Source organism: Myotis nattereri (genome assembly GCF_964212035.1).
Source record: "Myotis nattereri genome assembly, chromosome: X".
NCBI classification, from domain to species: Eukaryota; Metazoa; Chordata; class Mammalia; order Chiroptera; family Vespertilionidae; genus Myotis; species Myotis nattereri.
Genome location: NC_138078.1, coordinates 125,051,457 through 125,066,479, shown reverse-complemented (window position 1 = coordinate 125,066,479; position 15,023 = coordinate 125,051,457). Strand labels below are relative to the sequence as shown.

Genomic DNA, 15,023 nt, shown 5'->3' with positions numbered 1-15,023 from the left:
CAGATAGGGGCAACCAGGCTGGTGGGGGTGTGCAATTGGGGGCAACCAGGCCAGAAGGGGGGGCAGTTGGGGCGATCAGGCTGGCGGGGGGGGGGCAGTGAGGGGTAACTAGGCCGGCAGGGGGGGCAATTCGGAACGACCAGGCAGGCAGGCAGGTGAGCGATTAGGAGCCAGCGGTCCAGGATTGTGAGAGGGATGTCCGACTGCCGGTTTAGGCAATTGGGCTTAAACTGGCAGTCGGACATCCCCCAGGGGGTCCCGGATTAGAGAGGGTGCAGGCTGGGCTGAGGGGACTCCCCCCCCCCATGCACAAATTTTGTGCACTGCGCCTCTAGTCTCCAATAAAGAAAATGGTAGCGACTTTGGAAAAACATCTTTCCTACCCAGATTAGCTGGTATAAGAGGGACTTTGTGCGTGTGGTTTATGGTCTCTTTCAAATTGCCTGCCACACCTTTCTTGCTTCTCATGAGTTAATTTGCCACATTTTCCTGTCCCATTCTGCTCTGGCTGCACCTGGAGTTTGTTTTAGAGCAGAGTATGAACAGGTGAGTGTGGCTTATAGTGTTTGTCATTTAAGCTATCTTACAGTAAAATAGTCCAAAAAATATAGCCTGCCCAGCCAGCATGGCTCAGTGGTTGAGTGTCAATCTATGAACCAGGTCACAGTTCGATTCCTGGTCGGGGCAAATGCCCGGGTTGTGGGCTCAATCCCCAGTGTGGGAGGTGCAGGAGGCAGCCAATCAATGATTCTCTATCATCATCATTGATGTTTCTCTCTCTCTCTCTCTCTTCCTCTCCCTCTCTGAAATAAAAAAAATGAAAAAATATATATGTAGCCTACTCCAGCAAAGCAATAAACCCCACAATTCTTTTCAGCTCTTCTTCTCTATAATGCTTAAGTCATGGTGCTTTGTGAGATTTAAAGGAGTCTGGGCAGGTCAGCAATTGCAGACTTTGCCCATTCTCACACACAACTCAATGAAATACATAAGCATGGAGTTTGAAGCACCTTTGGTCACCTCATGGTCACAGGGCTTAATTTTGCTAATGAGTACAAGTGTATGTTATTTTAGGTAATATCTTTCCTAATAAATGCATGGAATTTTTTCATCCTTAATAATATATACATGTATGTCTTTCAATTTATCTATTTAGGTATAATTGATATGCAACGTTATGTTAGTTTCAACTGTGCAACATAGTGATTTGGCACTTCTATAGATTGCAAAGTGGTCACCACAATGTCTACTTACCATGTCACCTCACAAAGTTAATACAATATTATTGACTATATTCCCCATTCCATACATTACATCCCCATGACTTAATTATTTTATAACTGAAAATGTGTACTTATTAATCCTTAAGATCTTATGATTTAATCACTCATTTCACTCCCCTAACCCCTTTCCTCTCTGGCATTCACCAATCTGTTCTGTGTATCTATTAATCTGGGTTTTGTTTTTATTTGTTTTGTGTTGTAGATTCCACATATAAGTGAATTCTTGTGGTATTCATCTTTCTGTGTTTGGCTTATTTTACTTAGTTCAGTACCCTCAAGGCCCATCCATATTGTCACAGAAGGAAAGATAATTTTTTTTTTACTTTACTGTAGTTTCAGCAATACTTTTTCTTTAATTATGATGAATCATGTATTGGTGAGAGCTTCTAAAGATTCATTAATCTATTAAATAGTTTATGAGCAACTATTATGTGACAGGCATTCTTCTATCTAGACACTGAGGATGCAAAGGTAAAGAAGTTTTTTGAAAACTGGCTTTGTGGGGCTTATATTCTAGGCACAATTTAATTTTCTCTGACAGTACATCCTGTTGATCAACCAATGAATGGTTATTTATCAAATGCCTCACATATGTTGAATATTGGGCCAGGGCTAGGGAGGCAATTTGGATTTCAAAGAGTCTGCCTTATAATAGCAAATCCAGGGCTAATCTTAACACCTACAGAATAAATAGAGAATATTACAGTGATGGATGATTGAGGGCTTAAAAGTGCAGCTTCTGTACAGACTATAAGAGTGTAGCTCTTCAGAAGAAAAACATGTGAGGGTAAGTCAGTGGAGGACTTAGGGAAGACTGCAGATGAAACTGCTAGAGAAGCTCCTGCTTAAAGCAACCGGGAGGGGTTCCTTTTTCTCTTTCTTTTTTTAAAAAATATATTTTTATTGATTTCAGAGAGGAAGGAAGAGGGAGAGATAGAAACATCAATGATGAGAGAGAATAACTGATTGGCTGCCTCATGCACACCCCACACTGGGGTTCGAGCCTGCAACCCAGGTATGTGCCCTTGACTAGAATCAAACCCAGGACTCTTCAGTCTGAAGGCTGACGCTCTATCCACTGAGGCAAACCAGCTAAGACAGGCTCCTTTTTTTCATTGCCCTCCTCCTGCCTTAATTTTGTGTGGGATTCATTTAACACCAGTCTCTCCTGTTTGTGGAAGTCATAGTGAAGCAGTTGCTTCTGCTAGACTTTCAGGCTCTTACCATAAATCATAGCAGGTTCCTAGGAAAGCACGGGCTGCAGGAGCTTTCTTCACAGCTGAATCTCCCCCTTAACTGCATGGACTGTTACATATGCAGGGGCTATTAACTATTATAATTTCTGAGGATATTCTCATAGTCTTCATATGTATTATTTGGTTCTCTCACCACAAAGAGTTCTAAAATAAATAGTACTTTGAATGTCTATGGCAGTGGTCGGCAAACTCATTAGTCAACAGAGCCAAATATCAACAGTACAACAATTGAAATTTCTTTTGAGAGCCAAATTTTTTAAACTTAAACTATATAGGTAGGTACATTGTTATTAACTTAATTAGGGTACTCCTAAGGCTTAGGAAGAGCCACACTCAAGGGGCCAAAGAGCCGCATGTGACTCGCGAGGCGCAGTTTGCCGACCACTGGTCTATGGTATTTGTTTATCCTTTATGTGACAGGACAAGGGAAAACTATGAAGGATGTGGACATTGATTTGGGACCACACATTCAGGCATTCTTCAATGCAAAAATGGATTATTTTCCTAAAGATCATTTGTAAGTTATTGTTGGGAACACAGAAAACATTTTTCCAAAGAAACTAGGTTCCACAATGATTATGTTTTCTGGCAGGCTCACAACAGCCTGCTTAATAACTAATGTGGTTGACTTTAGAACTCTCAGAGACTAAGTAGCAGGTGTGATGCTATGTCTTCGGGAAAATGTGTTCTGCATTCCAATTTGGAACACTAGAAAATAAGTCCCGTTTTTTGAAGGGGTGGGGTGAGGGGCTTGAGGAGGACATCCCCAGGTCTGGCACACAGATGCTCCAGCAGCTGAAGTATCACTCAAAACTGGCAGCCAGTATGGCTCCTGCAAAGGCTCTAGTGACAGGAGCACAGGAGGAGGGGGCGTGGGCAGGCCATATTGGCTGGCTGGCTGACAGGCAGCAGGGTCTAGGCCTCCCACTTCCTATGCTTGGCTTGGCAAGCATTATTGATAGGAGAGGTTTTCTCTTTCTCTTTCCTTTATTTCTGTTCTCTTTTTGGTAGATTATCCAAAGCCAGTTGTTCTCTCTCTTTCTCCTTAATCCTGTGACTGTCCCCACCAAGATGCTTGTATCATTTCTCATTCATTCTCCTCTTTCCTGAACACTTAATACTCAACTGAAGATGAATCTCTTGTGGAGAAAATGTTTTTCCCCTAAAGGACTGTAGCAAGGAAGGATGGAAGTAAAAGTGTGTGATATATTGATGTTAGTGATGCTGAGGAAGTGGATATGGTGACTTCGCAATGAGGAGTGAGCAGTGAGGGATTACCCTTGGATCTTTGTTCCTGTCATAGGAGCTCTATGGAGCTGAACTGCCTGGTTCTGGATTCTATGAGGTCCAAGTAATCTAGAAGCCCATAATAGTTATGTAGTGATTATATATAAAGCCACAGAGACAAAAGAACATAGATGGTTAAACCTGCCTACAATAACAGTCCAAGTCCCACCAGGCAGTACCAGCAAGATTGAGCCAGGATTTATAATTAAGTCATTTTAAAATGACATTTTTAAAAAGTCAACTTATAAACAACAATTATGGTAGGCTGTGCTACCCCAGACTCCCTTTGCTTTGATTCTATATTATCCAACAAATTCCTAATTCGAATTTGGCTTTCCACATAGAATTCTCTATTGGGAGAGAGTGATCTGGTCATAAAATGGGAATGTTTAATATTCTTAATGCTTCATTTTAAAGAAAAAATTAGCAAATTGGCATTTTGGTTTATGCATTGACCTTTTATGAACTTGGATGGTGTGAATCCATTCTCAAAAGTCTTGAGAACTGAAGATCAGATTCTGGACCTTGGGCACACAGGCAAGATGCTGCCTTTCAGAGTTCCTATTTAGATGATAGGCCAGCACATCTCTCACTCTCCACATGGGAAACAGAGCCACAGAAAAACTGGTGTTGCTTTCCTAAATCCTCACAACTACTCAGCAGTGACAAACCTCAGATTGGAGTCAAGGTCTTCTGACCCTTGCACCAGTGCTATCTTCAGTTCATCGATGTTTTTACAACTATATGCACAAGTCAGATCTTGTTTCCTAAACTGCTGAAATGGAGAGAAAGGAAAGAAATAAGAGAGGAATAGAGAGCAGGGCTTGCACTCTTAAGTTTGCTCCATATTAAATAGGAACAGTTATTTAAAACCAGGCAGGTACAAATGCCATCCATTGCATTCTAGTAAGTGGAATATCAGTGCCTAATTGAATCTAATTTCTGAGCTTAGAGCATTATTTGTTGCTGACTTTGTGACTACTTTTCATAGGGGCTATGTGGAAGCATTCACAGAGCCAAGAGCAGTACCACCCAGTGAAATATGACTAAGCAGCTCAGATTTGCTTGCTCTGTTGCACTATGTAATGACATTTCCTCCAAAGTTCAGGGGTTAACAGAAGCAGCTTGTTCAGCTGTGAGAATTAGAAAATGTGATTCAAGATGGGCTAAGTTAATTTAAGATTTTATTCAGTAAGAACAATAAGAACAAGTGAGAGATGGAATGCTCCTAAAATATTTGGAATTTCTTTTTAATGGGCCTGAAACAAGCTCTGTCCATGTGGTTCCACTGAATCCCTTCCTTTTCGGTTGATTAGATTTAAAAATTGAGTGATGGAGCCTATTGTGATCACTTCAAACCCTAAATTACCTTTAAAAGGAAGTCGATTGAGTAGGACTGAAGCCACATGACATTAGAGACATTATCCAGTTCTGAACTAGTATACAGTATGGTTTCTCTTAACAAAGATCTGGCGGGGGCTATGACTGCTAACTTAAATGTTTAGAGCATGATGCCAAGGAATGGTTTAGCTTGGTCCGGTAACCATGGGCTGGACCCCCACCCTACCAACACCTCACAAATATGGATGGTGGCTTACAAGATGTAACCCAATGAACAAATAAGAATAGATCACTGTAGCCCTTCCCCACTTCTGGAAAAAGGTAGCTGCTGGGTCAAGACCACCTTGAAATGAAAAGTATTGCACAGGAATTAGGGAAGACCCCTGTGGAAAAAGTCTTGTCATATGGGATATTTTCTCTTTGCCATGATTTGTTGAATTAGTCATGTTAGAGGTTGTAACAAACTTACTGCAGATGGTACAGATGCAGCAAAGGATTTTTTTTGTATGTACAAACCCATGGATTCCTTTTTCATTTTTTAAAATGGCTCATGAAAACATAAGTATACATGCAGTACTAAAATGTCCCTTATAACACTTTTTAGTGTATATTTATTGATTCCATCACTTTCTTTCTTTGTGACTTAAGTACTCTGAATATCAATTTACTCATTTATAAAATGGGAGAAATAATTGTACCCACAATACAGGCTTACTGAGAAAATCAAGTGCAATGATGAATATCTATCTATCTATCTATCTATCTATCTATCTATCTATCTATCTATCTTCTATCTATCTATCCATCCATCCATCCTCATCAAACATGGTGTCAGCACATAGCAAGTGCTCAGTAAATCAGTAAATTGTAGCTGTAAGATTAGTAAGGAAATGGAACAAGGGGTTGTGGAAGTTTTTCCTCATGTGTTTCCTTGTGTTTATCAGTTCAGGAAAAATGTCTAAAACAGCATACATGTTGAAAGTGAAAACTACTTCAAAAGGATCTATTTGTAAAGCATAAAAATATTAACTTCTGTGCAGTTTATACTGGCAGATCCCCAACAGCTCAGAATTAACACCTGCTGTTTAGTGGATAGAAAATAGGTTTTGCTGTCATTGTAGATGTTCAAAATGGAAAAATGTGGAGAAACATTGAAAAATTAAATGCTTTGTCTGATTTGAGCTGCTGATGTAGGATTGGACCTTAGACAAGCTATATATAAATACTTATAAAAAATCTTCAATGAAGTTTAATCCATGTCTCTCCTATTGTTTACCCAGAGTAGAGTAAAAGTTTTGTTGTTGTTGCTGTTATACTTGAGCTTTGCCTCATCCCATTGCAGGAGTGGGACCTTGAAACCATCTAGTGATAGTATAAGAAGCAGTCATTTCTTTCTTGTCTTCATTACAGTTATGGTAAATGGAAGGAGGAAATCTTGCTGTTCATTTGACCGTCACAGATCCAACTGGAACTAACCAGCTAATTTCTAGACCAAAATAGGTATAAAGAAAGTTAGTTTGATATCATACTAAACATGCTAGCAAAGTTTACACAGTGTACCAGAAGAAGAGTATTATCACATACAGCATAAATATGCAAATATGCATTACCTTTTTATTGGAAACCTTTTTTATTTTTAAATATTTTTTATTGATATTAGAGAGGAAGGGAGAGGGAGAGAGAGACAGAAACATCAATAATGAGAGAGACTCATTGATCCGCTGCATCTTGCATGCCCTCTGCTGGGATTCAGGCCCACAACCCAGGCATGTGCCCTTGACTGGAATCGAACCTGGACCTTTCAGTCCACAGGCCAATGTTCTATCCACTTAGCCAAACTAGCTAGGGCTAGAAACCTTTTTTAAAATCTTCACCTGAGGATACAGTTTTGTTGACTTTACAAAGAGAGTGGGAGGGAGAGAGAGAGGGAGAGAGAAACATTGATCAGTTGCCTCTCACTGCGTCTCAACTGGGGTTCAAACCTGCAACCTGGGTATGTACTCTGACTGGGAATCGAACCCATAACCCTTCATTGCATGGCACGATGCTCCAATCAACAGAGCCACCTGGCCAGGGCTGCATTACCTTTTAACAAGTCCCAGAGTGCTTTGTAGTTTGGAAAAGGGATTGGTTTTCCATTTTATATATAAATGATTGGGTTTAGTCCCAGGCAAAGGGCCTGTACTATAATCTACTTTTCCTTGTTCTTCTTACACTCCTCTCCACATTTGGGGGGGGGGGGTTCTCCCTTACTTTTTCCTAGTTGGGCACCAGTGACCTTAGCTTTTCTCCACATCATCATCTCTAAACTTGGTCTTACGCTCCTCATTTCCAGTAAGGTATAAAAGACTGATAATTAAGTTGCTGTGTTCCCTCCAAATAATATTCCCATTTTAGCAGGGGACCAATCTCAAGTGCATTGAAGAAAGATCTGGGGTGGAATTTTCAATAGCATTCAATTTGAGGCTTGGACGGGTGTGGTACAGTGGGGAGTGTTCGTAGTTATATATAATCTTCCAACTGCTCTGGAATCATAACCCTTAGGCATTGCCTTCTCTACTAGTCCCTAGAGACCTCTTCCAACTTCTTCTGTGTAGTTCCTAGTGCTACAGAATAAGCTTGCAGTGAGAACAGTGTCTGTGGGTAAACTCTAGTTTTCTAAAAAGGAAACTGTACATAGCCCAGGCAACTTCCCTCAAGCAGACACAATGACTTTTGTTGATGCATGTTTTATTTTTCCATCAATTTATTTATTTTCCCATTTAGTCAAGTACCAGTACAAGTGAATAATGCCAGTGTTGCTACATATGGGCAGTCAATTAACCTAGATAAGGAGCAACATAAAAAAGGGAAGAAGTTTTTTTTAAAAAAAATATATATATATTTATTGATTTCAGAGAAGACGGGAGAGAGAGAGAGAAACATCAATGATGAGAGAGAATCATTGATCGGCTGCCTCCTGCACGCCCTCTATTGGGGATTGAGTTCGCAATCTAGGCATGTGCCCTTGATTGGAATCAAATCCGGGACCCTTCAGTCTGCAGGCCAGCGCTCTATCCACTGAGCAAAACCAGCTAGGGCAGGAAGAAGGTTTTTATCACACCATTTGCTTTCATGCCTTATTCTTCAAATATTTACTTCTCTTTATTATTTTAGACTCTACCCATGTCCACCCAACCTACCCAACAAATGTATCCATATATACAAACACACATATTCACATTCCTATGAGGAATTATGAACTAAAAACAAATGACCTTTTTTTGTTTTGTTACTATTTTGGCATACATGTCATTATATTAAGGGAGAGTCAGTAAGTCTGGAATCCCTTGGGATACTAGATACTCTTACCAGCATCTATTGGAACTTCTTCACCCAGGCTTTGACAAACTAAAACAGCATGCCTATCAATTTATTCCTGGAAAACTTTGAAATATATAGTAGCACTCAGAAATATATTTGGATTGTAATATCATTTAACTATTTAGTAATATTGGCATTAGCTCTTTACTAAAAGTATATTAATGCCTCATTTTTCTTAAATATATTTTTATTGATTTCAGAGAGGAAGGGATAAGGAGAGAGAGAAATAGAAACATCAGTGATGAGAGAGAATCATTCATTGGCTGCCTCCTGCACTCCCCCTACTGGGGATCAAGCCCACAATCCAGGCATGTGCCCTTGACCAGAATTGAACCTGGGACCCTTCACATGGCTGACGCTCTATCCACTGAGCAAATGAATAGTAGAGCTGTGAATTCCAGAGTAGGCAGGCTGCTATAAACACATATTTGCATATATTATCTACATGAATGCCCCTTCACTTGAAAAAAAAGATTCCATATATTTTCATTCTATAGATGATTTTAGATTTTCAATAATATATACACACAGGAGGTAGGGGGGTAAGAGATCAACTAAAGGACTTGTATGCATGCATATAAGCATAACCAGTGGACATAAGACATTGGGGGATAGGCGAGGCTAGGGGACTGTCTAGGGTGGGGGGATAAAATGGACACATATGTAATACCCTTTGTAATACTTTAAGCAATAAATTAAAAAAAAGAAAGAAAATCAGGAAACAGGAAAAAAAAATAATATATACACAAAGAAGATAAAATGTTGTCTAGATATGGCTGCTAGAAAACAGGCAGATTTGAAATGGAGCAAATGGCTCTACCTAATGGGAAGATAGATCCTTCAAAATGTTAGGTCCAAACATGTCCCATATGAAAAGGTACATTCTATTCTCATCACCACATTTGGGGTGAGGGTGGGGGGATGCAAACTCAGACATCTTGGAACAAAATGTTTTTAGTAGGTGCATTTCCATCCATAAAGTGGGCATCTGGTTACCTACAGATGTACATATCTAGATCATTGACTGGGAGATTAATAGATTGTGCCTGTACTTGAGAGTACTTCTAGTTTCAAATACACATATGTGAGACTAAAAGAAGTTTCAATACATTTTAATACATGGAATACATTTTAAAATTAGTAAATTTCTTCAAAACAACAACTGACTGGTATCTTCACTAGGAACAGTGGCATATCAGAATGACAGTTGAAAATGACAAAGTGGAATATTCTATTTATTTAATCTTGTGTTGCTGACAGTTTAGTAGTATCTATCAGAAAGGCCAGAAGTCATATCTGGGAAAGTCATTTAAGGCCAGGAAGAATCTAGAAGTTCAGGCAGGCAGAGGTTCAAATTCATGAAGATGAGCTGAGGGCGGTCAAGGTTAAGCAGCAAAAATCAGAAATAGGGGCTGGAAGAAAAATGCCTATCTGGGTGCAACGTTTGGGCAATGTGGAGTTGGGATCACAGACTTTGGGATCCAGTGAGTGGCAGTGGGGAGGACAGAGAGCAGAGAGAAAAGCACACCTGACAGTGCCCCTACTGAGTACAATGAATAAACTTTACAAATGAAAAAGTGTCAAAAAGGCTCCACCCCCTTTTTTGTCTACTCCTACGGACATTGTGTAGGTGATGGGCATTAACTGTAACCCATGCATACAAGTTTCCTGTAACTGGGCTAAGAGTATTGCTATGTTCAGATTAGAAGAGTGGTTCTGAGTATGCACTGTGCATTTCCTGGTGGGCCCTGTGTTCTCATCTAGGCTCTCATTTCCCATTTGCTCTAACTCCCTGATGGCTTGCCACATGTCATTAGGCGACTCAGCTGCTGCTTTCATTTCTCCAAAATGTATACAGAGGTTTGGGTGTTGGGTTTTACTTTTTCTTCTTCTTAGAGCTAAAGGAAATGGTCTTTTGATAGTTGGGTTTGTTGAGTTGAATACTTAACGGTGTCTTACAGTTTCAATTTCCTTTCTCATAGGTATTTAATCCTGACGACCTTTATTCAGGAGTCAATTTCTCCAAGGTTCTGAGCACTCTTTTAGCTGTTAACAAAGCAACAGAAGGTAAGTAGGAATTGTGATTTATGAGTTCTGGTTGACATGTTTGGATTCACATGTTTCTGAATACCCAAGGAGCCAACTATGGCCAGGACTGTTTGATTGGTGCAAAGTTCTCCCCTTCCATCAAATAAACTTCAATGGGTGTCAAATGCTTTAATTTTTTATGGTTTTAGGATTTATTGTTTATTTTTTATTGGGGTGACACTGGTTGCAAAAGTTATATAGGTTTCAGGTGCACAATTCCACAACCCATCGTCTGTATGCTGTATTGTGTTCACAAACCAAAGTCAAGTCTCCTTCCATCAGCATTTATTAGTATCCCCATAGTCCATCCTCCAGCTCCTCCCCCGACAATCACCACACTGCTGTTTGTCTATGAGTTCTTTCTCTTTTTTTATTTTTTGTTCAATTCCTCCACTCCCCCACCCCCAATAGCTGCCAGCCTAATTTCTATCCGAGTCTGTCTATTTTGCTTGTTAGTTCATTTTATTCATTAAATTCCACATATGAGTGAAATCATATGGTACTTGTCTTTCTCTGACTGGCTTATTTCACTTATCATAATGCTCTCCAGGTCCATGATGGTTTAGAATTTAAACATACCTATCACAGATGGCATTCTAATGACAAGAATCAAGAAACTATTTCATTCAAAGCTATTGAATAGGCAACTGAGTGTAACAAGACAGAAAAAAAAAACACGACAAGTTACCTTTTTCATAAAGTTTACAAGACTATAGTTGTTACTTCCCTCTCTCCACTAGAGACATTTTTTCTCATTGTTTTTTGTATGTCTTTGTCCATGTGAAGGAACCCCTCAGGAATCTTGCACTGGAAATGAAACCTCAGATTCATAGTGAGTGAAAGAGTATCTTTTATTTAGATGTTAATACCCAACACATTAGAGGTATTTGATGATTACCTCAGAGCAGCAACTTTCAATCTTTTTCATCTCATGACACATATAAACTAACTACTAAAATTCTGTGGCACACCAAAAATATATTTTTGCTGATCTGACAAAAAATAGGTGTAATTAAAAAAAATAGATGTAATTTTTATTGATTTACAAAAAAATAGTAATTATATACCCTTTTTGTTCCAAAGTGACTTTTAAAAAATCAGGTGCATATATTTGTATATAAGGATTTCTGATACCAAGAATTAACCAACCAGATGCAACCTTATTATGCAATGTGACCAATAAGATGCAACTTTATTATATGACCTACATATTTATGGTTCAAGACAGCATTCACACTGGATGACTATTGTGTTGGCTGTTGTCAGTTTTTTATTTGATAATCTAAGGGAAAAGATGTCAATACCCCTGACTAAATAGTCAGGTATTGCATGTCTTAAAAATTCTTGCAGCACACCGGTTGAAAATCACTACCTTAGAGTATAATTTCACACCTTATGTGATATAGTATCTTACCTTCAAATGGGCAGTAATAATCATAAAGTGCTTTGAGCCCTTACCATGGATCTAGCTGCCCTACAAGCCTTAGGTAGTCTCATTCTATCTTTGAAACAACCCTGTGAGTAGGTATTATTATTAGGCCCATATTATAGATAAGAAAAGTCAGGCCTACACTTGCCCATCTAGAAAGTATGTGGCAGAACTGGGATTCAAACCCACATCTGACTGACTCCAGAGCACTTATGCCCAAACACTAGTCCTGGTGCTCCAGTTATTGGAGAGTCAACAGAGTGTGTGTCCAGCACTGCCAGATACTACAAAGTAAGTGTAAGATATGGTCCCTGCCTTTGAGAAAATTGCCATCTATTTAGGGAGATTCAGCTTACCCACGTGAAACAATTAGAGAAGAAGAGCAGACAATATAATCAAGTGCCAAATAGGATGGAGCATCTAGGAAGCTATCAAGTAATTATAGTTTTAGTCAAAAGAGCTGTATATGATAGCAATAAATGTAAAAATACTTCTCCAAAGTTGTTCTTTTGCTATTTGGGAAAAAAATACTTTTGTGCTTATTGCAAGGCGTAGAGCAGAAAGTACAGCTAATTCAAGTAACTATATTTAACACACATGACAACTCTCGAGTTCTGGGCAGGGAGAACCGTATAATTCTAACATATGCCATGAAAATTATATGTTCCTTTGCCAAACTCTTCTAGCAAGTTTTATAGTCTCTTCCTTCACCACAGATATTTATAAAATACAAGGAGGTGAAAGTTAAAACCCACAGTATCAAGAAAACTACTTGGATACTGAGCTTGTCGCCTAGGGAATGTTTTGGCTTTATACTTTTGCAGTTTATATATTTTAAAAATAAATGGAGAGAAAAAGAACCTTCATTTGAGTTTGTCACGAAGCCAGCTCCTCTCTTTAGTACACTATCAACATACTGAAAACATCTAGCTCAGCGCTGGTGGGATCAAATTTCATAAGGTCTCAAGGAAGGGAAGACTCTTGAGTTTGATTAAAAAAATTATTCTAGTGTTAAGATTGCATCTTTCCCAGACACACTCACTCATTCTTGTTCTCCCCTCCCCCCACCAGGCAAAGGGAGATTTTACATTATATATGCCACACATATTGTTACATGTGAGGAAGAAAAGAAGCACTCAGCTATAGGCCAGAAAACAAAGATAGAAATTTGAAATATTTCAAAGTAATAAGAGCCACAAACAGCTGTTTGGTAACCAATATAGTTCTGCCTGGGATAACAGGGCATACTGTTGCAATTGGCTCAGGAGGGAAGAGCTGTAGGGAAATGGGTTAAGAGAAAATGTGGCTCTGTCGCTGTTTTTCATTCTACTGGAGAGCAATGGCCAGTAAGGTTAAGAAAAAGAAGTTGGCCACCAAAAAGGGAGGGGGGATGAAATACACTTGGCACATTCATAATGGTGATAGTTAGAATTATAGCCAGGTTGCCTTTGATCGTGTCCCATTAAAGATGTTATGTTGTAGATGTTTTTCTGACATGAGTGGTTCCCTTTACCATGCCTTTTCCTCTTTTCACAGATCAGCTATCAGAAAGACCATGTGGACGTTCCTCTTCTCTTAGTGCTGCTAATAGTTCTCAGACAAACCCACAGGGAGCAGTTTCTAGCACAGCTCCAAGGCTGCAAAGGCAGTCAAAGGCAGTGGTAAGTATTGCTCCCAATTCCCCCTGCCTGTTTTAAAATCCATGAAACTTGATCGATAACTCGGTTGAATTTTCATATATAGTAAGATAGCCATCCTGTTTGTTTGGGGAGTCTGGAGAAAACTAATTTTAAACCTAGCACAAATTCAGGCTGGCCCCTGGAACAAATCAAAGGTATGTGGGGCACAGAGTCAGAAAATTGAGGTTAAAGCTCCCAAATTCTCTCTTCCTAAAATTGAGCAAGTTGTTTAACTGAGAATACTATGTATATATGTCATTATGACTACTTCCTGATGGCAGATTGCTGTTATTTTCCCCATCACTCAGTTTATTAGGAGAACTAAATAGTGCCTGGCACATAGTAGGCAATCAATATTACTTGCAATTGTCATTTTATTTTTCTCTTTGTACTTATATTGGGCTTATAATGAGCTCCTGTATTGGGATAGCCCAGTTATCTTTGCATTTAGTCTTAACAGGAGCTTTTGTTTAGGAAGGAACACCCCATCTTCTGCCCTTTTGAGACATTATTTCTTGTCAAAGCCAGCCACTTGCTTTAAGCTATCAAGAGCTATTACTTCCAAAACACTTTAATTACTTCCAAAGCACTTAACCTTTGGAGATCACAGACCCTTTGAGAAGCTCATAAATACTATGGTTCTATATTCCTTGGACCATCTCAAACTGTGTGCAAAATCTTCTGTGTGTGAACTTAGGGGTAGATGTGTTTTGGGAAAAGTTCAATTGTACTCATCAGTTTCTCAAAGGGGCTTGTGATAAGTTAAGAACTACTGACTTAAGTAACTATGGGGTATTTAATCTATGCCTACGACTAAGTCTTAGCCAATTTAAGATATTCTTAATAATTGGGATGTGGAAGACACATGTTATTAGAGTAGGTTAGTACCTAATCTTGGTTATATAATTACATAAGATAGGTCTATGTGTTGGGTAGAGGCAGGATAGAATAGTGTACCACTGTCCTTTGTTTCCTGGATCATTTAAAATAAGTATCTTTAGATCAGCGGTTCTCAACCTGTGAGTCATGACCCCTTTGGGGGTCGAACGACCCTTTCACAGGGGTCGCCTAAGACCATCGGAAAAATATATATATAATTACATATTGTTTTTGTGATTAATCACTATGCTTTAATTATGCTCAATTTGTAACAATGAAATTGGGGGTCACCACAACATGAGGAACTGTATTAAAGGGTTGTGGCATTAGGAAGGTTGAGAACCACTGGTTTAGATAATTGATAGGGGGAGAGGAAAATGAAAGCTATGACTCCTTCCAAAATACACAGTCTCACAAA

At 39.1% G+C, this 15,023-nt stretch overlaps 1 protein-coding gene across 1 annotated transcript in view; it reads left to right on the top strand.

The window, feature by feature from the left end:
- Positions 1–15,023, top strand: part of ARHGEF6 (Rac/Cdc42 guanine nucleotide exchange factor 6) — a 125,168-nt gene that overhangs the window by 27,713 nt on the left and 82,432 nt on the right. The window contains exons 3-4 of the mRNA XM_081115150.1: positions 10,513–10,597; positions 13,584–13,708. Of these exons, the coding sequence (XP_080971276.1) occupies positions 10,513–10,597; positions 13,584–13,708 (210 nt within the window). The remainder of the gene's footprint in view (positions 1–10,512; positions 10,598–13,583; positions 13,709–15,023) is intronic.